The 24,915-nt window shown below is 35.8% G+C and overlaps 1 protein-coding gene across 1 annotated transcript in view; it reads right to left on the bottom strand.

The window, feature by feature from the left end:
* The window catches only part of CD2AP (CD2 associated protein), a 141,241-nt gene that overhangs the window by 80,022 nt on the left and 36,304 nt on the right, over window positions 1-24,915 (bottom strand). Inside the window, exons 2-3 of the mRNA XM_060615687.3 lie at window positions 22,822-22,982; window positions 4,403-4,556 (exon numbers count right to left, since the gene is read on the bottom strand). Of these exons, the coding sequence (XP_060471670.1) occupies window positions 4,403-4,556; window positions 22,822-22,982 (315 nt within the window). The remainder of the gene's footprint in view (window positions 1-4,402; window positions 4,557-22,821; window positions 22,983-24,915) is intronic.

Here is a 24,915-nt window from a genome sequence, read left to right as displayed (position 1 = left end):
GAGGTAATTATTACTATCATTTCTGTTTTATAGTAACTTGATGTTTTCCCCTGTTAGACTACAAGTTCTGGATCATCATCCATACCCAGTTTTACTTGGCAGATTTGACTGTCCCATTAACACTGTTCTCATAGTCTTCAAATTCACAGGTATTAAAGCATTCAGCACATCAATGTTGAAACTTTTTCAAAAAAATCTTTTAAAAAATATTTTGTATTTTGGGGTACCTAGGTGGCTGAGTCAGTTTAAGCGTCCAACATTGGCTCAGGTCATGATCTCCAGGTTCCTGAGTTCAAGCCCCACTTATGGCTCTGTGTTGACAGCTCAGAGCCTGGAGCCTGCTTCAGATTCTGTGTCTCCCTCTCTCTCTGCCCCTCCCCTGTTCACACTCTGTCTCTCTCTCTCAAAAATAAACATTAAAAAAATATATTTTGGGTTTTTTTTGAAAAACAAAACCAAATTCTATACAATTTTACACTCAGTAGAGTTACTCTATTTTCCCTACTAAAACGGAAAATCTTAAGAAATGCAGCTGCATCAGGAATGGCAAGTATTTTCATGGTTCTGAAACATTCAGATCAAACCAAGCTCTCAAAGTATGGAACCATTCCTCACTTAAGATTACAATTTTTAATCTCCCCATCAAATACTAAAACAAAGAGCACACCACATTCAGAAGCTAGGAGGCTGAATGCTAACAATTTCACAGACAGTAGCAAAAGGACTCCTGATCCACTTTTGGTTCTGTTTGGCTCTGGAAATTTATCTTCACGTTTTACTGTAGCACTGAAAATTTTCTGATGTCAAATTTTTTTTTTTTTTTTACCAATTTCTTTCTCCAATAAGCAAAGAAAATAATAAAATGCTAAGAAACAGAGCCATTTGCTATATAGGGCTGAATTTTCCTTAATTTTTTTTCTTATCCTCAGCAATAAAAAGCTCATACTGCCTAGAGCATTAATTGAAAGATCAAGTTATCTGAAGAATCTAACTATACGGCTGATATACTTCTTTTTTTTTTTTTTTTTTTTTTTTTAATTTTTTTTTCAACGTTTTTTTGTTTATTTTTGGGACAGAGAGAGACAGAGCATGAACGGGGGAGGGGCAGAGAGAGAGGGAGACACAGAATCGGAAACAGGCTCCAGGCTCCGAGCCATCAGCCCAGAGCCTGACGCGGGGCTCGAACTCACGGACCGCGAGATCGTGACCTGGCTGAAGTCGGACGCTTAACCGACTGCGCCACCCAGGCGCCCCTATACTTCTTGATTATAACAATCAAAGCTTAGATTGTCATCACCATCATGAAGAAAAAACTCAAGTGATTAGGGATGAGGTATTATGTCTACAACATACTTGCAACTGATTCAGTTAAAAATGTGTTCTACATACACGTATACAGATAGAAGGACAATGTGAAAAATGTTAACATCAAACTTAAGTCTTAATTTAACATCAAACTTAAGAATATAAAATATTCATAGTACAATTATTCTTTCAACCTTTCTAGAAGATTTCAAAAGAAAATAGAAAGTTAGAACACGCTATCCTATTTATCTGATAAGCTGCAGCTGGAGAGGAGTCAGATGAGCCTTTTTCCCCTTTTGAGTCAGAATATTTTAATATCAAAGAGAAGAGCCTGAGCTAATATGCTCATATTTTTTTTTTAATGTATGCTGTAAAAATGTATAGACAATGACCGTATGTTGATGGTATTCAGAATTTTCATTATTTTCTTTAGCACTGACTCAGAATCAGGAGGCAAACTATTTGCTAGCAACTATTTTCTAGTAATGAAACACTAATGTTTGGCATTCTGGTCAACTAATTTTTCATGCAGCAAGATCATTTCTGTAGTATCAATTTCAATGTATCTTTTACATTCAAAGTAATTATTAACTAGATAAAAAAATCACTTTTGCAGCACTAATAATGAATACAAAGTTACAAGCAATGATGCCTTCCCTCACGTATAGCAAGAGTAGATTCACATATGGCATCAATTTTTTTTCCAAATGCAAAGTGAAATATCTACTCAATTCTTCACTGAACAGAATACAGAGTTGTGATGCTGAAAGATGGCAATTATTTATTTGCTAAGTAATATTACTCTACAATCATTATCTCTGTGCCTGATTTTACAAGGGCTTCAGCAGCAATGGGACTAGTATGTGTTTTTGCTATAAGATGTGTAAACTTGTTCTCTTCTATAACTTTAGCAACTTACAATAATTGTCCTGGAAAACATTATTCTGCGCTCACTGTAGAAAAACCTGTTTGTTTCACCACAGTTATTATGGTTAACTTATACACAACAGCAAAAGTTTCAATGGCTTTATGACTAGACTTCATTAAAAAACCAACACTTTTTTGGCTTTGGAAACTACAGAAAAATAGCTAACAATTCCAGCTTCCAAATACTTAACCCCACAGGATGTATCCGAAATTCTCTTTTTAGGTGCTTATACATTTAATACACATGCAGATTTCACTTGCCTTGGCACACAGAGATTAAAATTGAACATTCACACTGCAGTGATTATTATCAACCTTTACAATGGTTTTGTGGGGTTTTTAAAATTATTAATAATATTGGTTAGTAGTATCCACTACTATTTAACATTACAATAAACCACCTTTTGAGTAACTGGTCTATTTTGTGAATTAAGGATAAGATACAAACAGTAACCAAAAAAATTAGATTCAAAAAAAAAAAAAAACATTAGCTTGCTTTTCCTGGAAAAGCAATCAAAGCAAAAGCAACCTGCATCCTGTTTTACATGTTAGCACCAAATGACCAATTTAGTCCTTGTTGCACATGCACTTAAAAACAAGTTATGGAGCATCCTTAGGAAAAAGTCTAAGTCTCCTGGCACCAGCTACATAACAGGTTTTCTTTTACAAGGAAAAGAATTATGACCAGTGTTCTTGAGGAAAGTAAAATGTAGTGTGTCTTTTCCTATTAGGAGACAAAATGAATAAAATGATCATAACCTTGAAGCCCTTGGTCTAGCCTCTACTTAAGAAAACTGTCCCTTCTTTTAGCTCAGCAAAGCTAAAAGTGGTAAATTGATTTTACAATCGAGGTCATAAGTAACTAACTCTTCCATGGGCCTAAAAATTCTCCTGTGCACAGAAATTCTATATACAGTTTCACCTGTAGGATATGAACACACTCTCTGTAATTTGTCCCCATGTCTCTAAAGAAACAGAGTCTGAACATCCAGGACAATTAAAAGTACTGAAACTGTCCACCTTCAGGCAGTAGGCTGAAAGCAGTACAGGTAGTATCTAAATACTGGTTGTACACGTTTAGTGGGAAACAAAAAACACACAGCATTCTTCCGTCCTAGAAGAATTCTTCTGTCCTTGTCTTCTGTCAAGAAATCTTTTTCATTTTTATGAAAATGTGTTTTCATTTAATGAAAATAATCAAAGGATGACAGCACCTAGAAAGTAAAGTCTTCCCCCAAACTTCACAGACAGTAACACAGAAAGTAACAAGATATAAGGAGAAATTTAGATAATGTATGTGAACAAAATTTCTTCACTGTGGACTACTTGGTTCCACAGGGGACTTTACAAGCCACAGTATCAAAGGCACTGACATAAGATAAATGTGGTTAAATACTCATTTACTACTAACTCTCATCCTAGTAATCAGTATTCAATCTCTCAAGGGGCTTCAGATCGTACTATGTTAAAATACTATCTGCTCCCATAATGTTGTATTTTGTACACATTTAATGTTGAATACTTTTTTTAATGAGTCTTTCCCAATACTGTAAGCATTCTGAAAACAGCAATACAATCTATGTTATTTACCACTTTCTCACCAGAAGCAAAATAAAATTCAAGAGTTTAAATGATCTAAGGTCATAGGATGGACTCAAACTCATGTCTGATTTCAAATGGGGTGCTCTCCCTCTATACTAAAATGTTCTAACATATTTATAGAATACCAAATATTTAAAGGGCGCTCTGCTGGGCCAATGACCTTGGAAAACTGAGTATATGTTCAGGTGTCTGACCACTGGAGAAAACATACTATCAAAATTCTTGCATCTACACTGCTTAAAATGAACAAACATTAAACATCCCATTAAATAAAAGGTATTAAAATAAATTTAAGGCAAAGCATTAACTATTCAACAGTCTGTAAGGCTAATAAGAAAACAAAGCCTAATATTTTAATTTATAATTCCTATTAATAGTCGTCAGCAGTTCATGCTCAAATATCTTATGAAAAATGACTACAGGGCCGATAACTTAAATGTGAATATGTACGAAGTTTGTGCAGTCGGCCACAAAAGGTTAAGCTAATTTTTCTTTTCATAACTTCTAAACAGTTATAAAACATCCTTTATTTTGAATTATTTAAACAGGAAAGAAATTATTTACATACTCTTCTTAATGTTTTTAGTCTGTGGATGTGGCTGAATTCCTCCAGCTGGAAGTCCGTATGTACTTATCCGCTGTACAAGACTTGCTACATTCCCATGTCTTTCCCGTTTAATGGGCAAATTGTCATCCTTGGATTCTGGCTCTCTCTTAATTTCCTATAACAGGGGAAGAGTAAACAGGCAAATTAAGTTGTATTTTATCAAATTAAATCCTCAAATGTAAAATACCCAAAAAAACAGGTACGGTGGTTATTATACAAAACATGATAGCAACAGTCTTCAACATTTTTCTCTCCCCCACATCTCTAAAAAACGCAACACACTTTGGTAACAGTGACTCATTATGAGTGTAAGTCTTCTCAGAACTAGAGAAAGAGGTAAAGAAAGGCTAGGATACCACCTCTACCCCAAGATACAAAGAAACTCTGAGATACATAAACAAACAATAAAACAAACAATAATTTCTAAGTCAGGTTGGGCAAACTTTTTCTAGAAGAGGCCAGATAGTAAAATATTTTAGGATTTATGGGCCATATAATTTGTTGGAAAAATGAACTGTGCCATTTGTAGTGGAAAAACAGTTATATACTTACATGAATAAGCATAGCTATGCTCCAACAAAATTTTATTTATAGACACTAAAATTTCAATTTCATATAATTTTCATATGATGTTAAATATTGTTCATCTGATTTCTTCCAACTATTTATGAATTCTTAACTAGCATTCTCAGCTCATGGGCATTATAAAAACAGGCAGTTAGATGTGGCCTGTGGGCTGTAGTTTGATGAACCCTGCTCTAAGTCATAGGTATAACAGAAGATATGCAAGCAGATTATATATACTGAAAAAATATATTTTGTATTTTTCTGAAAAACAAAACCAAATTCTATAAAATTTTACACTCAGTAAAGTTACTTTCCTATTTTTCCTACGAAAATGGAAAATCTTAAGAAATGCAGGTCCATCAAGAATGGCAAATATTTTCATGGTTCTGAAACGTTCAGATCAAACCAAACTCTCAAATTATGGAACCATTTCTCACTTAACATTACAATTTTTAATCTCCCCATCAAATACCATAACGAAGAGCATACCACATTCATTATGCACACTGTCTTTTTGTTGGCCAGTTTTGCATTGATATTACCTATTTTCTAAGAGATTTTTCTCATTTGTAGGACGAAATTAAAAGGTTTTCTGAATTTGTCAATACTTGATACTCTTCTTAAGTGAGGACACTTTTTCACTGGATTTCCTGGAATCGTTTTCAAAATCAGGAAGGTAAGTGAAGCTGGTGGAAAATAGATGCTACTATGTTAACATGCGTTTTATTTACTGGCTGATTAGGTAAAAGGAAGTAAAGGGCAGAAGAAGGAAGAAACACTGGAAACTTACACTTCATAGGTGGTCAGAAAAATCTGTAGTCTGATGAACCCTGCTCTACGTCATAGTTCTAACAGAAAATATGCAAAGTATGAAATTAAAAGAAGACATACAAAAGGGAAGTCGTGTCACATTCAGTAATTAAAAACCCAATTATCATAAGGTTATCAATTCTCCCTAAAATTGATGTAATAATGTAATGCAATAAAATAGGCCAACAAAAATAAGAATAAATAAATAAGAATGCAACTACACTGATTTATTTGCTTCACAGATAAAGAATAAGAAGTAGCAAATTAAATGGAGATAAGAAACATAAACAAATGGGAGATAAGAAATATAAGCAAATGAGAAGGAGCTAAAAAGGTTGGGAAGGATATAGTTATTCTTCATCTATTAAAATAATCAAAGATATTTAACTCTGACTGCAGTAACCAAAAACAACTTAAAAGATGATCAACAAAATTCACAAACCACTTCTTCATGCTGTATCTTTATTAATAATTTGGTTATCTAATCATTGCCAGTGCATGATCATAATCTGAAAAAAGTAAGCAATTAACTTCTATATCACAGAATTAAGTAAAAGTCACAAAGAATGACACAAATTAAAGGGCAAAAACTTATTCTTATTTCTCAAATGAAAGAGGTTACCCTAAGCAGAGTGAGTTCTGCTTATGCTAATTAAAATTTAAGGAATACACAATATTTTTAATTTGACATTCAGAATTTCCAAAAGTGTTATACAGAATTAGTACCTCAAACTCTATGAAACATAAATCAGAAGATACAGAAAAGTGATTTTTATTAAAGATTTAAGAATATAAGCAGGATTAAATATTTAACATATGCCCACTGTTTTAGCTTTGACTGCATCAACATTAGACCCGCACTTGAAAAATGAGATTTCCAACCTAATAAAAATGGTTTGCCCCATTCCTATAGTATTTATTGTTTTTAGAATATAAATGATAGTGTATAAGGAATAATCCAGAAGGAACTACATCAAATCATTAGATTTTCATTTTTCTTATGACCAAATTAAGTTGTATAGTAACAAAAAACCTTTAAGTCCAAACTGAAAGGACCAACAGGAGAAAATCTCCTTAATATGAAATCAGTATGTACCTTCTGAGTGCCATCATATCAAAATCATGAAGGAAAACAACAATAACAGATATAACAGGACTATTTTGAAAGTTTCTAAGTCTATTCTCTCTCCCAAATATGCTCTTCTCCACATAACTATTGTCTCTCCAACCTGGACAAAGGGCCTTCCTATTGCCAACTATCCCTCCCCCATTTGGAAAAGGCAAAAGTAGGAAAAGAGAGGAAAAGTTACATACATTCATTTTCAGTGGCTACTCCTTTTCTTTCCTACTCCTTTCTTTTCTCCATCACAAGAATGTTAATGAGAGCCAAGTGAAGCAGAGTGGGAAAAACACTAAATAAATAACTCAGACATACCACACTGAAATGGACTGAAAATACCCCAACAATTTATAATAGTCACATTTTTCACACTAGTTACATGGATTTAAATATGATATTTGTGCTTTCAGTCCTAGGTTGAAGGGATTTTAGGATAAGAACTGCCAATAATGAGAGCTATAGTATCTATGACTCAAAAGACATCAGGCCTACTGAAGGAAGATCCTTCTCCCAAAGCTGCTAGACTCCTTGTGGCCACAGATGACATTATCAAGTAGACATTGAGTGCTTATCCAAAAAGCCAGGTCAGGAGATATCCCAGAAACCCAGGTTCTGGCACTCAAACTTTCCTGATTTAAATTATTTCTACAACTTGAGGGGTGCCTGTGTGGCTCAGTCGGTTAAGCATCTGATTTCAGCTTGGGTCATGATCTCACAGTTCATGAATTCAAGCCCTGAATCAGGCTCTGTGCTGACACTCAGAGCCTGGAGCCTGCTTTGGATTCTGGTCTCCCCCTCTCTCTGCCCCTCCCTAGCTTGCACTCTGTCTCTCTCTTAAAAATAAACATTAAAAAAATTTTTTTTTAAATAAATTATTTCTAATGATTTGAAATACCGTAGCAAGAACAAAATTTATTATTTCTCCTTAAGGGGAAAAATTAGAATTTAACTTCCCAGGTAAGTCCCAGGTGAACATTAACATAGTTTATATAATAATGTTTTGAATTTAAATTTATGGTGTAAAATATAGTATACAAATGGGGAAGAGAACACAAATAATTCAGTTAAAAACATAGGTAACAGTCTATAAGGTATCTACCAGATTCCGAAAAGTGGAAGGAGATTGGGGGAGGGCTATAAGGAAAGAAATGTACTTTTCACAATAGCCACTTCTATATTCCTTGAATTTTGTTTCAACATGTATTATTTCAGTGATTTTTTTTTAAATAAAAAATTTGGTGTTCTCAGAAATAACAGTGCTACAAGTCATATTGTCCTAGGGCATTTAGAGAAAGATCTTAGTTGTATGAACACACATTACTAAATACACATCTTAACACATCTTTTCTAGCATTACCTGTACTGAACTCTTTCTTTAACTCAGTGAATATAGTCTCCATAGTAGGATTCAGAATATTATCAAAAATATTCCAAGTCACAGAACAAATTGTTCTTAATCAATGTGTATAATGTTGTACAATATGTAATAAAATATGTATTATGATGTATCATAAGTGACTACACACAACTTTGACATTTTATCTACTGTTTTTATTGTAATTCCCAGAAAGGAAGTAGAGTTGTCTTCCATTTAGTATTCTGATACCTAATGTGTTTCAAATAGTGAAAGTAAATCAAACACAAAATTTTCTCCTGATACAAAGCCAGTTTCCTGAACTACTCTATCAAAGTCACCAATACGTCTTCTAAAACTTGAAAACATTGCTAAGGTTTATCTAAAAGAACTAACAGTGTTCATAAAATAAATGATTCAAAAAAATTAAGGTCACATAAAATCACATTGCCATTTCCTGAATTAAAAAAATAATTCTTCTTATAAGAACAGTGGAGTATCAACAGATTTAAAAACAAAATCAGCATTCTTCCAGAAAAAGGATGTGATAAAGTTTTGTTCTGAGACAGCAAGAGAGAGTGCACGAGCGTGAGCAGGGAACAGGCAGAGAGAGAGGAAGACAGAGAATCAAGGTAAGGCTCGAACTCACAACCATGAGATCATGACCTGAGCTGAAATCAAGAGCCAGACACTTAATGGACTGAGCCACCCAGGCACCCCAAAAGCTGCGATATTTAAAAAGCAAGAAATCACTAAGACTCATCCAAACTAGTCACAGATCACCATCTTATTCCCCATATTGCTAGTTTTTCTTTAAAAGTAACTTTTTAAAAAGATTTTAAATATACTTAAAGATTTAATGTCTACTTAACCATTTAATCAATGGAATATAGAAATAAAATAAGGGGCGCCTGGGTGGCTCAGTTGGTTGAGCGTCCGACTTCGGCTCAGGTCGTGATCTCACACTCCCTGAGTTCGAGCCCCGCATTGGGCTCTGTGCTGACAGCTCGGAGCCTGGAGCCTGCTTCAGATTCTGTCTCCCTCTCTCTCTGTCCCTCCCCCACTCGCACTCTGTCTGCTCTCTCTCAAAAATGAATAAACGTTAAAAAAAAAAGAAATAAACATTTTTAATGAGAGGTAAGTTGTCAAACTGCCTAAGTTAAAAAAAAAAAAAGGATTCAATGATTTTAACCTTTCTGTAAATGAGGAAAAAAAGGCTAGAAATTTAAGTCAAAATAAAGAAAAAATATCCAAAAGATTTTTAGTAACTTGTCAGCTTCCTGAAAATATTTAAGTGTTAATAACTTGTTTCCTTGTTCTTTATTATATAAAAAGTCTGAAACACTTTACCAAGCTCTGAGAACTCTTCAAAAGGGATCAAAATTTCATTTTACATTTAAAAAGGCAAGGAACAGCAATTCCTTTACCAGCACCTGAGACCTCTTCTGTGAATATATATATTTATTTTCTAAAGTAAAAATATGTAATATCATGTAATAAACTATAATACCATCGGTATAAAGCTCACAAGAAAGCTCTATCAAAGCTCACAAATTAACATCCCTTATACACCAAACACTGTACAACTAATAAAAGTATTTCTGTTAACTTCGTTTAATACCTTATTTCACTGATACTTCTCTACTTTTCTTAAGAAAAACTAGCTATTATTAAAATTTTTTTTTACATTTATTTATTTTTGACAGAGAGAGAGAGCGCGCGCGCGCGCGCGCGCACCACTGGGGGAGGGGCAGAGAGAGAAGGAGACACAGAATCTGAAGCAAGCTCCAAGCTCCGAGCCCGATGTGGGGCTCGAACTCACAAACTGTGAGATCATGACCTGAGCTGAAAAGTCGGATGCTTAACCGACTGAATCACCCAGCTGCCCCAAGAAAAACTAGCTATTATTAAACCATTTCTAAAAGAAACTCTATGTAGTGAGTTTTTAGACTTTAAGGATACGCATTACAATCTATTAAGTGCATAACCATCTATCTGATGCTTACCAGAGGGGAAGGAAGTGGGGAGATGGGTGAAATAGGTGATGGGGATTAAGGAGTGCACTTGGCGTGATGAGCACAGGGTGATATATGGAAGAGTTGAATTACTATATTGTACATCTGAAACTAATATAACACTGTATGTTAACTAACTGGAATTAAAATAAGTACTTTTAAAAACTGCATCACCAACTAGATTTCCCTTACGTAAAGATGGGACAGATGTACTTTTCCTTATTCCTCCCACTAGATAAAATGTTAAAAACTCTAGACATTACATATTAAAAATAAATAGATAAAAATAATCTGGAGGCGCCTGGGTGGCTCACTAGATTAAGCATCAGACTCTTGATTTCAGCTCAGGTAAGATCTCACAGTTAGTGAGTTCAAGTCCCGCACAGGGCTTTGTGCTGACAGCGCAGGAGCCTGCTTGGGGTTCTCTCTCTCCCCTCCCACACTCTCTCTCTAAAGCAATAAATAACTTAAAAATACAGATAAAAGTATTCTGAAAAGTGAAGAAAAGAAGACAGGTTAGCCAAGACAGCCCAGGTTCCTTAGAACCTGGTTAGTGAGTTCACGAGGTTTCTTTTTGCCTCATATATTCTAGACTAAATACTGGAGAAGCTGACAACCTGTTAATGCCAATGAGGCCGGGGGGGGGGGGGGGAAGGGACTCCAAGAAAAGCTGGGGTCTCTCCAACCAGAGGACCAAGAAAAGGGTAGCCTAGCAAGACAGAAAACTCCTAGCCGATAAAATCACTCTACTACAGTCAAATAACACAGGGGAAAAAAAACCCAAAAAACAAAACTGTAGCCCCCTCCCCACCCATGCCAGCCAAAGCTAAGCAGGGAACCTAGACTTCCACCCTCACCAGGCTATAACCAGACACCCCAATCACAACCACTACCCCACTCACCCAGCCAGGGTGGTATCAGAGAAGGCCAAGTGGAGAGCCAAGACTCCCTTCCCCACTGGAGAGGGCAGGGAACGAGTTTCCTCTCCTCCCACTGCCAGTGGAGGCCACAAGGCAATACTAATGAGGCACACCTGCCCTTCAGTCAAGGATTCAATGGAGGCCAAGTGGAGCCTGAACTCCTACCCGACCCAGTAGTAACCAGGAGCTCCTATCTCTCCAAATGTCAATGGAGACAGAGTGGGAAACTGGACTGGAGGTAGCTCTTTTTTTTTTTTCCCCAGCACAGGTTCTCTCTTTAAGAAAAATAAAGTTTCAATATAGATCCAAGGTCCTCAACCAACATTATGATTTTTTTCTGTATTTATACTGCCAATACTTCTACGAAGACTTGAACACAAATCCTCAACTTTTAATAACAAGTCTGACAAATGTCTGCTTTCTCCTTTCTCAGTATCTGAAACAACTTTCCAAAGGCATTTCATTTGAGCCCCCTCATCTTCTTAGAACTACCTTTTCCATTCCAAAGGACTTAAAAAATAAATAAAATAATAATAATAATAGTAATTTCTTCCAGATCACTCTTCTAAATATAAGACTTTAGTTCCCCAGAAAAGACCTACCAAAATTAGTTTTACCCTAAGGAGCTAGAGCTTACACAAATCCTAACACACTAAAAGCTTTTTTACTGTCTAACTTCTCACACAGCTGGCCCACTTTTAAACAGACTTGATCTGTTCCACCACAACCAACACCAAGACTACAGATTTGGTTTAGGGAAACAGGCTAATCAGGCTAACTTCTTATCTCATATTTTCCCAATTACTTTCTTCTTTATTTTTGTCCTTCCTTAAAAACCACTGGCTTTTCTTAAAGAGAAATTAGAAAAGTTCTTATTTACCTATTTTATTATTAACATTTGATTTAACAGTAGCAGGTATAGTACAGGCACGGGGTGGGGGGGGGGGGAAGGGAACCTATTTATTGACTAAATTAACAACATAGGTGATTTTCTTCTCTGATTTTCCTTTTATGAAAAGGAAGTTCCTGAGCAAAATATAACAAGATGAAATAATAAATCCATTTCATATCTACATGCAAAGTACAGACACTCAAAATCTAATTCCTACCAACAACTCAAACAGGTGGGATTCCCCACATTTACACAGTAAGAAATGCATGCTCTAGAGTGAAACATCTTGAAGGAAGAACATGCAGGAGGCATATGTATGGGTATGGGGGAGGTGGGGGTAGGAAGTCAAACAGAGGTCTATACATCCTGACTCCAAAGGCCACGTTCCTTTCCTAATGCCACGCTATCTTCTTGACATAGCTCTCGTAGAGGAGTTGGCAACCACATCTATCACAGTAAGTCTACTTTCTTCTAATATCAAGATCCTCCTCAAAAGGAATTCATTCCTTATCTCCTCTACACCTTTCTGGGTTTTTCTGACCAAATAACCTCAGAGAGGCTATCCTACAACATCCAAATTAAAGTATCAAATGCCATTTTCCACCTCCCATCACTCACTTTTTCTCTTTCAAAGCACTAATGACTATCGAAAATTATCATCTTATTCATTTATTTTTTTTTACATTTGTCTGTTTTCCTCCCACCATTAAAAATAAATTCACAAAGAGAAGGGAACTTACCTGTTTTATCCACTACCGTGTCCCTAGCATCTATAAAAAGTCCTAACACACAGAAAGAGCTTCAGTAAGAATTTGGACAAATGAACAGATCACAAACAGAAAAGAATACAATGGAGAGGCAGGGTACGTGGAGGCTATACTGCAGTACTGCCACTGATCTTACTAAAACATACCTCAAAAGAGAGTACCTGGGAAATTGGGTTTCTTAACAGAGATACTGAAGAGGCTCGTGATCTAAAAGGAACTGAAAACCCTGCTACACAAGTGCTGCAGAAAGAGACATGTGGTTGATGAAAACTACAGGCTTCAAATACAGCTGAGAAGTATCCCCTACTTGGTGCTAAAGTTGCTGCTAATCTTACTTGCAACAGAGAAAGAAAGCTCTTATTTTACTTAATTAAACATAACTCACTAGCTGGACTACGATCTGTATGAAAGCATGTATTCCTTGTGTTATGCCACCACGGAGATTGTAATGCTGTTACTACAATGTAAGCTATCCCATTCTTACTGATACGCTGGGCCTTCTACTTTCTTAACTTGTATAATTAAACCTTGTTTTTCAGCACAATTTCCAGGAATGGAGGCAGTAGGAGAACAAGAATGAAACTCTGATTTCATTTTATAAAGTTACCTACAGAAAACTGTACATGAGCTTGAGAGTCGGCTTCATTTTCTAAATATCTTATTATTTTTACATTTTTTGCATATTTTCATTCCCTCTTTAGTCTTTGAAATGCCCTCACATCAAATCTCAAGTTTAGTTTTGGGGGGAAAAAGTTTATTTCCATAAAATTTCATTCTGAGGAAGCAGTTTGATTTTTCTTTTCAAGAGTCAATTCTAAAGGTTATCAAAAGCACTTAATTTTGTCATTCTAACCTCTTTCAACTATGCTGATGCTACTGGAGAATTTCAACGGCTAAGATTCATATCACTTTGTCCTTAGATTCTTAAAAGCAGGAAATGTTACAAAATGTAATAACCAGCACCTACTACATAAAATACATTTCTCATCTAAAAACAGGCTGGTATTTGCCTGTCATAGAGCTACCTACTACCAAGCCCGTGGCCTACCGACTATCACCGGTATGATTTTGGGCATGAATAACATATTCCCTTATTTTCAAAGATGTCAGAATAAAGTGAGAAAATGGATGGGAACATGCAAAGTCTTAACATGAATAAAAGGTATTATGTCTATTAGCTATCCATTTGCTTCCACTCTCACTGGACCACTTTCACTACACTTTATAGCTTCAACTCTTTCCTCTTTAATAAAATCTTTCCTTCTCACTAAGATTAATCCATTAAAGCATTCTATCTTCCTTCTCCTGTCTCCAAAACCTGTGATTTCCCTAGTATCTTTCAAATAGTCTTAATACCTTTAAAAAAATTTTTTTTTTAATGTTTATTTATTTTTGAGAGAGTGAGAGAGAGACAGAACAGGATTGGGATGGGGCAGAGAGAGAGGGCGACACAGAATCCCAAGCAGGCTCCAAGCTCTGAGCTGTCAGCACAGAGCCCAACCTGGGGCTCAAACGCAAAAACCGTGAGATCGTGACCTGAGCTGAAGTCAAACACTTAACTGACTGAGCCACCCAAGCGCCTCAATTAGTCTTAATACCTTTAAATGACACTCAAAATGCACTGTACCACTGGCTTCAATCCATACTTTTGGCCTTAATTCCCATTATACACACTCCCATAGAAAAACTTGCATTCAGCCAAAATAGTCCATTATTTTTACCGCAAAACACTTTGTGCCTTTGACAGGCATAGAGCACACTAATTATTCATCTAACTTCCTATCTTTAAAGACCAACTCAAGTGTTACTTCCAAAATCTCTGAAAAATATTTTCTCCAAGATCCTTTAGCACCTATTATCTTTACGACATATCTGACACTCAGCCAAAAAGGCACAGCAATTTTTCCACCTATTTTCATGCTGTTACCTCCCCCAATAAAGTAAGTTGTGGGAACTCTTCTCACCACACCCCAAAATACTTCATAGTCAATCACTAAGCATTTATTTAATGGAGTATTTACTTTGTTTCATCTCAGTTACAGCAGAGTGCCAAATATCACAAATAACAACACTGACACTGAATCTCAAAGTTTACATGAACAAACAAATCAGACACTTGAGTCTAAGCTTTAGTCTAAAACACTGAAGTTGAGAATGTGGAAAGATCTGATAAACTATCAAGTTTCTTCCCAATTTTGGCTCAATTCTTAAACACTACAAATCCATAAGGAAAGAGTAGACTATTCAATATTTTTTAATGTGGAAAAAAATTTAATTAGTGCCTAAATCACAGCTGTACAAAAAATAAAGCAGTGCCTAAATCACAGCTGTACAAAAAATAAAGCAAGACTGATTAATGATTTATGCTGAAAATCAAAACTTTAAAACTAAAGAAAACTTAGAAGATTAATGTCTTTAAACCTTCCCTGCTCCCAAGTTATACTAAGACAAGTCACAAAAAGCACTTATGATGTGAATGCAAGCTGGTGCAGCCACTCTGGAAACCGGTATGGAGGTTCCTCAAAAAAAACTAAAAATAGAACTACCCTACGACCCAGCAAATGCACTACTAGGTATTTATCCACAGGATACAGGTGTGCTGTTTCGAAGGGACACATGCACCCCCATGTTTATAGCAGCACTATCAACAATAGCCAAAGTATGGAAAGAGCCCAAATGTCCATTGATGGATGAATGGATAAAGACGTGATATATATATACATATATATGTATATATATACATATACATACACACATATATATATACATACACACACACACACACACACACACACACACATACAATGGAGCATTACTTAGCAATCAAAAAGAATAAAATTTTGCCATTTGCAACTACGTGGATGGAACTGGAGGGTATTATGCTAAGTGAAATTAGTCAGAGAAAGACAAATATATGACTTCACTCATATGAGGACTTTAAGAGACAAAACAGATGAACATAAGGGAAGGGAAATAAAAATAATATAAAAACAGGGAGGGGGACAAAACAGAAGAGACTCATAAATATGGAGAACAAACTGAGGGGTATTGGAGGGGTTGTGGGAGGGGGGGAATGGGCTAAGTGGGTAAAGGGCACTAAGGAAACTACTCCTGAAATCACTGTTGCACTATATGCTAATTTGGATGTAAATTTTAAAAAAATTAAAATTAAATTCTCATTAAAAAAAAAAAAAGAATCTACTCCTGAAATCATTGTTGCACTATATGCTAATTTGGATGTAAATTTTTAAAAAATTAAATAACAAAAAGATAAAGAAAATAAAAGCACTTATGAAAGAGAAAAAGACACATAAGCAGAAGGAAGACAAAGGCCTAGTATTCACAATACGGAATTCACAGTAAGAATTCACAGTATTCACATTAAGAAGTACTACAAATCAATGAGAATGAGCAAGAACTCAATGGAAAAATGGAGAGAAATATCTGAACAGGCTAGACACAGGAAAAGAAATTTAAGTGGCCAGTAAGTGTGAAAAGATATCTAACTTCCCTTGTAATCACAAATATGAAACACTGTAACATGTGGATACTACTATAGATCTATAAGATTAAAAAGAAAATAAAAGATCTGATGGTATCAAATGTTTATAAGAACATGGAAGAAAGGTACTCTTATACTACTGGTAGGAATTTAAATATAATGGTATAATTATTTAGTGAGAAACTGTACAATGTCTAAAACAGTGGAATATGGGCATACCCTACGATGCAGCAAATTCTCAGCAATGTATATAACCTACAAAAGGATATTCACCACAGCACTGTTTTCAATAGCTAAAAAAAAAAAAAAGAAAAAGAAAATAGCTCTAAATATTTATAAAATGTGGTAAAGACCTAGAATGGAATACTATGTAACTGTTAAAAAGGAATCTCTACTATAAAACTACACATGTATTCCTAAACATCTAACCTCCGGGGGTAGGGGGAATCACACACTAAAATACTACTGGTTCTGTGAAATCAAACACACGAAAAATACCAGTGATTATGAAGGAAGGAAGGAAAGAAAAGAAAGGAAAAGAGAAAAGAAAATAAAAAGAAAAAGGAAAAGGAAAAGAAGAAGAAGAAGAAGAAGAAGAAGAAGAAGAAGAAGAAGAAGAAAAAGAAAAAGAAAAAAAGAAAAAGAAAGAAAAAAAAGAGAAAGAGAAAAAGGAAAAGGAAAAGGAAAAGGAAAAGAGGAAGGAAAAGGAAAAGAAAAAGAAAAAGAAAAAGAAAAAGAAAAAGAAAAAGAAAAAGAAAAAAAGAAAAAGAAAAAAGAAAAAGAAAGTAGGGTTTGGGGCATACCACTTTAAACCTATACAAGTTTGGAACCTGAGCACTAAAAATGAAAGTAAAAATAAATAACAATAACTGAAACCTTGGAAAGTGGGTAATAACTTAAGACTGCCCAAACAGTCATGACAAATGGATTCCTCTATAGCTATTAAAAATGCATTGGGGGGCGCCTGGGTGGCTCAGTCGGTTAAGCCTCCAACTTCAGCTCAGGTCACGATCTCGCGGTCTGTGAGTTCGAGCCCCGCGTCGGGCTCTGGGCTGATGGCTCAGAGCCTGGAGCCTGCTTCCGATTCTGTGTCTCCCTCTCTCTCTGCCCCTCTCCCGTTCATGCTCTGTCTCTGTCTCAAAAATAAATAAAACGTTAAAAAAAAAAAAAATGCATCGGGCGCCTATGGGTAGCTTAGTCACTTAAGTCTGACTCTTGGTTTCGGCTCAGGTCACGATATCTCATGTTCATGAGTTCAAGCCCCACGTTGGGCTTTGTGCTGACAGTATGGAACCCACTTGAGATTCTCTCCTCTCTCTCTGCCTCTGCCCAATAGCTGTCTCTTTCTCTCAAAATAAATAAATAAACTTAAAAAAAATTAATGCATAAAAACAACAGAGTAGATAGGTTGGTTTATGGGTACTAAGATGATGCAGAGACAAGAGGAGGTAAGTACCAGGAGTTAAAAGCTGTAACATTTTATGCTAGGACTGTTCAACTTTGAGAAAAATACCTAGGTAGATGATCACATTAACAAATAAGAAAGAAAGAAAGAAAGAAAGAAAGAAAGAAAGAAAGAAAGAAAGAAAAGGTTTCATTTAAAAGCTAAAAGCACTCCTGTTTATGCAAGCAGCCAAGCTAAGAGCCTATCCCTTTCTCACTAAATGATACTTTTACACTCTTTATCACAGCTCCCTTTTACCTAGAAAATAAACCAACACGGCTTTCTCATTGTCCCGACATCATTCCTCTATTTACCAAAGAGTTATGAGCTAACTGCACAGTGTCATAAAAACACAATGTTATGTATCACATTGAAAGGCATATTAAATTTTAAAAAGTCACAATATGACACAATAATTATGTCAATGTCTAAATCACACAAAATACTATTTGTTTATGCACAGATAAATATATATTAGAAGGATACATTTAATTTCAGAATATGGAGGTTGGGAGGAGAGGGAAATGATAAGAGGAGGTAACAAAAAACTCAATTTTATCTGTAATGTTCTATTATAAAAGTAACACTCTAAAGCAACAATGACAAAATGACAACATTCTATACCTAAGTTCATGGATCCTTGTTCTACATTCTTTGTAAAATATTTTTTAAATCAAGTAAAGATGAAATAACTGCAAAGAGACAATGAAATGAACAGTTTGTCACAAAACAAATTTAGTGTCTATAAAGTCTGTTTTCAACAGTCTGCAAAAATGATTTAACCTTCCAGCCCAACTGGAATATCAATGTCCTTCAATATAGCTATCTGAAACTATAACAGGGATGTGAATTTTGAAGCCTCAGTAGTTCTACCATCCACTTCATAGTCTCAGATTTACAAATAACATACATATCTTAAAGTAACAGTACATTAGGCATAAAAGGCTTATTTACAGGTGGACAGTGAATTATAAATTACAACTTTCTCTTGAATCTTCACATCTGAAGTCAACTATCTTATTATCTACTGCTATTGACTGCCTCTGGCTAATTTTTCAATAAAAATTTAACTTTCAGGGTGCCTGGGTGGCTCAGTTGATTAAGCATCCGACTTCGGCTCAAGATCTCACGGTTCCAGCCCCACTTTGGGTAAGCCCAAGCTCCACTTCAGGTCAACTTGAGCCCCACTTTGGGCTCTGTGCTGACAGTGTGGAGCCTGCATGAGATTCTCTCTCTCAACCTTTCTCTCTGCCCCACACTCACTCATGCGCTCTCTCAAAAATAAACTTGAAAGAATTACAAAGGTAGTAAACAGAGCTCCCATATCCCCTTCATTGTTTCTCCTAATGTTGCATCTTGCATAACCATATTACACTTGTCAAAACTAAACCAATGAAATCTTTATGATGAATTTTGAATCTTTATGAATCTTTATGAAGATTTCATCAGCTTTTTCACTAATACCCATTTTTTGTTCCAGATTCCAACCCAAGATACCATGATATATTTGATCACATGTCGTGTTAGACTCATCTAGTCAACATCAGTTTCTCAGCCTTTACTTGGTTTTCATGACCTTGAAATTTTCTTTAAGCGCTGGTCAGATATTTTGTAGTTTGTCTTCAATTTGGGTTTGATGCTTTGCCTCGTGCTTAGACTGGGATTACGGGTTTGGGGGAAGAGTAAGTATCACAGAGGTAAAGAGGATACATGATATCAACATATCACTGATGATATTAGCTTTTAACAGTTGGTTATGGTAGTATTTGCCAGTTTTCTCCACTGTAAAGTTACTATTTTTCTTTTCCACCTATTTTTCATTCCGGCCCATCCTACAGGATGTTTTTGAGGGGAGGGGATGGAGGGAAAGGAAGTATCTACAAATATTTGAAATAATTCTCTGAGATTTATTCCTTCTTTTCCATTCACTTATTTACTCAACCACTTATCTATATCAGCATGGGCTTACGTATATTTATGCTCCTCTTTGGGTAATTATCAAGTATTAAGTTATTCTGTTGCTTAAATTAGTCCAGCTCTGGACACTGGAAGCTGAGCCTGGAAAGTTTTTAGATTGGCTGCTTTCACATGGGCCATCATTTTGTGGGGTTTTTTTTGAGCACTTCTCTACCTTCTGGCACTACATACAAGATGGTCTGGGGTCATCATGTATTTTCCTTGCTCCAGCCCTAGAATCAGCTATTTGTCTAAGGAGCCCTGCTTCTTTTATTGGAGAATAAGGTTTAGAAAGCGAAATCTGGTAACTGGGGATAGTTGCTGCTACTGGTATGTCACTGTTTCTAGGCCCTCTCAGGGGAAACAGCTGAGAAATATATGGACGTGCATTAACCCAAGTGTTAACACACACATAGTTTCTGTATGCGTTGATACATATTTTAAACTGAACATGAGTTCATATTTATGTCTCCCATTCTAATTTGTTATCCTGTGGTTACTTTTTAATCCCAGATTATGCTTCCCTCCATTATTTAGCATACTCAAACTGCATCCTCCATTCTCAGGCAGTGCATTAAACTCAAGTTCTAGTGTTCATTGTCATGAAACAAGAAAGTAAAATATATTTCAAAATGGAGTCCTATGATAGTCATCTCCACTACTGGGACAATACATCAGCACACAATTAAGAGAACTATACAGGGGCGCCTGGGTGGCTCAGTCGGTTGAACATCCAAGTCTCAATTTTGGCTCAGGTCATGATCCCAGGGTCACAGGATTAATCCATGCTAAGCGTGGAACCTGCTTGGGATTCTTTTCTTTCTCTCTCTCTCTCTCTCTCTCTCTTTCTCTCTCTCTCTTTCTCTCTCTCTCTCTCTCCGCCCTCCTCCCTCCCTCCTCTGCCCCTCTCTCCAGATCGTGCTTTCTAAAATAAATAAAATGAAAAAAAATTTTTTAAAGCTATATTAATACTTAACATTTCATGTACTTTTCTTTAGTGTTCTATTACTTCAACATACTTTCTCTAAAAAGCCACTTTCCTGGTGCAGCCACTCTGGAAAACAATACAGAGGTTCCTCAAAAAACTAAAAATAGAACTACCCTATGACCCAGCAATTGCACTACTAGGCATTTAACCACGGGATACAGGTGTGCTGTTTTGAAGGGGCACATTCACCCCAATGTTTATAGCAGCACTATCAACAATAACCAAAGTATGGAAAGAGCCCAAATGTCCATCAATGGATGAATGGATAAAGAAGATATGCGTACACACACACACACACACACACACACACACACACACACACACGCACACAATGGAGTATTACTCAGCAACCAAAAACAATGAAATCTTGCCATTTGCAACTACGTGGATGGAACTAAAGGGTATTATGCTAAGCAAAATTAATCAGTTGGAGAAAGACAAATATCATATGACTTCACTCATGTGAGGACTTTAAGACACAGAACAGATGAACACAAGGGAAGGGAAGCAAAAATAATATAAAAATAGGGAGCGGGACAAAACATAACAGACTCTTCAATATGGAGAACAAACAGAGGCTTACTCTGTTGAGGGAAGGGGGAATGAGGGAAGGGGGGATGGGCTAAACGGGTAAGGGGCACTAAGGAATCTACTCCTGAAATCATTGTTACACTATATGCTAACTTTGATGTAAATTAAAAAAAATGTTTTTAATTAAAAAAAAAAAAAAAAAGCCACTTTCCTTTTTTTAAAGAGACACAGAGAAAGAGAGAGAGGTGAGAGAGCAATGTCATGGCTTACCATATAGTGACTATAAATATGCCATTTTAAGGATAAGAAAACAGATAAATTATGTGGTTTGAACTACATCAAATGACCAGCAAGGGACAAATCTAGAACTTGACCATATTTAAATCCATTTATTCTATTCAATTACCAAGGTATCTGCATTACACTCCATTTTAGGTTATAAGAAATAAGTCAATTTATTAAACAAAAAAATAAAAACAAAAGCAATCTTCCCCTATTACAAGTTCAAATCCCTACTATAGCCTTTCTCAGTTGTTTCAAGAGATAAAATGTATTTAGGTAGCATATAGTTAGTTCACCTTCTCTGAAATCAATTAGCATTACAGTATGAGTTCATATTTAGACGTAAAACCACAACTGAATACAAATCTATTCAGGGAACAAATATTATCTAAATATCCACAGTGTGCAGGTATTCGTAACAATTACTATATAAGGTGGACAAAAAAAATGAGACACATTCTAGCCTTCCCAGAAGAACTCAGAATCAATCTAAAGAGGCCAGTAGTAAGTAAGCATAAGAAAACTAATAGAGGTACCAAGGCAATTAGAAGTGAAGCATAAATATACAGATATTCTTTACTTTTTTTTTTCCTTCCCTAAACTAGTGAGAACTCTGTCTGCAAAAGACTTAAGAATCTTGATTGTTCCCTGGGGGAAGTGACTGAATATTCACTAACAAAGGGATATTTGGTAGTTAGTTGGAAACACTCCTACTTTGATCAATAACTGCTGCAGGGCTGACACTTAAAATAGGAACCTAAGATATTTGCAAAGGGGCTGCAAAATCAACAAGATACAATTAGACTTAAGTAAATGATCCTGGATTTCAGTTCAGATTCTCGATCTTAGCTAGCCAACATTGGGTAAACCATTTAACCTCTCATCTGTAATGTCACCATATTTAAAAATGGGGTCATCACCCACCCTACTTACTTTATAAGGCTCGAAGGCTCAAATGAGAATGTACACAGCAAAACTACCTTGTAAATTACAAAGTGCTACCCTAACACAAAGTACTATTTATTTTTATAAAAAGACAGGTAGATACATATATACATACATAAACACATGTGCACATACATACACATAGTGTTATTATCCACCAAGGCACCAAACAACTGTAGAGTAAAAATTCACTTTCAACATTTTAGTTTTTAAAATACATGTATTTCTTAAAGTTAAAGATCAAATCCTATGAGGCAACAGCTAAAAATTTAGGTGAGAGTACTTACCTTAACAAAATTATCAGGAAACATTCCTCTTCTCCCATTTAATTCTCCTTCTAGCCATCCTTCCTCCTGCAGTTTTTTCACATTCCTGATGATTTCACCAACTCGAATAGTTAATTCATCATCATGTACAGCATCATAGTCATACTCCACGATATAGTCAACTAAAAAAAGAAAAATAAACGTCTAAAATTTAATTCATGAAATATAATTAACCATATTAATAAACTTAAAATTAAGGAACCTGTTTAACGACAACATTACAAAGATAGCATCAAGGCTTCCTTCAATGATTTTAAATATTTGGCTACATCTGCAAATTTCTCAAATGCCTTAGTATAAAGTACAGTACAAATTTTAAGTAGAAGCCTGAATACAATGTATAATTCATATCATCAGGTGTTCTTATGGTCAGATGTATACATTGTTTGCAATAGACAATCTCTAGAGTGGTCCCTATGACACCCGCCCAATCTCTTGATATTCGTGTCCTTGTGCAATTCCCTCTCCTTGACTGTGGACATGACTTATGACTGACTTCTAACCAACAGAATATGACAAAGATGATGGATTGTATATAATGATGTAAGATTACAATGTCTATCTTGCTAGGAATCTCTCACCCTTGCTGGCTTTGAAGATGCAAGCTGTTTTGCTATGAGCTGACCTATGGAAAAACTGATGAAGGTCTCTGGCTAACAGCCAGCAAAAAACTGAGGCTATCAGTCCCAGAGCCTAGAGAGAACTAAATGATGCCAACAACCAGGTGAGCTTGGAAGCAGATCCTCCCCCAGTAGAGAACCCAGACCTGGCCAACACCTTGATGGCAGCCTTGCAGAGTACCTAGTCACTCCCAGACTTACTGAAACACAAAAATTGTGAGATCATAGATGTGTATTGTTTTAAGCTGCTAAGTTTATGGCAATATTGTTACTAAACAATAGAAAATGAATACACCCTTAAGTAAAGATTAATAAGGATCTATTTTACCACCTTTAAGTATAGAATTTTAGATTACAGGACATCATATATGCATACTATTAATATTTTACAGGGTTCAATACAAGAAAAGCTATAACAGATTGCATATTCAAGATGATAGACTAGCTATACCTCTGTTCATCTTTTTCTCCTACTACGATTTTTAAAAAGCACACACACACACACACAGAGCTACAACCAAAAAAAAGCGGTGGGGGAAGGATTATGGGCAGACACTGATTCCCTCCTCCTTTTTCCCTTCTTATTGAACCCTGATTTTGATCAGGTATTTTGAGATCCTGTACTTTCACAAATGAGGTTTCTCTCAGTCCCAGGGGTTAAGTCTTTACTAGTTTAGACCAGTACTTTTCAAATACTAATGTACAATCAAGTCATCTTGTTGACTTGCAGAGATTATCTGGTTGACTCCTACTTAAATGCAGATTCTGAAAAGGCCCCAGTATCAAATGCTGCTGGTCAAAGAGGCAAAGGTCTAAAGATAAGTTTATTTAATTTCTCTCTCTCTCTCTCTCTCTCTCTCTCTCTCTCTCTCACACACACACACACACACACACACACACAGACTGTTTTTCAAATACACATGTGACAGATGGACTCTAACCAGTAAGATATGAGCAGGGGTTCTGGGAAAGTTTTATCCAACCTTAAAAACAAAACACAAGGAAAAATAAGTCCTTCTGAAGACTTTGGATGTTCGTCAATGAGAATGTAATGCCCAAAACTGCCATAACTATTTAAGACAAGAAAAAGAGCAAGAGATTGTCTCAATCCCTTCTTAAGAAAAAGTTTAGGATGAAAGAGAAAAAAAAAAAGAAAATGACCTGGATCTTTGCTAGAACAATCAAACTGCCAAATTAACCAACCCCTATGCTACAACACCTTTAGTTTTCTTGTTATAGCAGGGTTTTTTTTAACTGTTAAGAAAAATTTTTTTTAATTTAATTTTTTTTTTGAGAGAGAGAGACAGAGCACGAGCAGGGGAGGGGCAGGGAGAGTGGGAGTTACAGAATCCGAAGCAGGCTCCCTAAGAACTGTCAGCACAGAGCCTGACGAGGGGCTCGAACCCACGAACGATGAGATCATGACCTGAGCCCA

The sequence above is a fragment of the Panthera onca genome, chromosome B2, assembly GCF_046562875.1.
Source record: "Panthera onca isolate mPanOnc1 chromosome B2, mPanOnc1 haplotype 2, whole genome shotgun sequence".
Taxonomy (NCBI): Eukaryota; Metazoa; Chordata; class Mammalia; order Carnivora; family Felidae; genus Panthera; species Panthera onca.
Note: the sequence above shows the minus strand (reverse complement) of the source record. Positions and strands in the feature narration are given on the sequence as shown.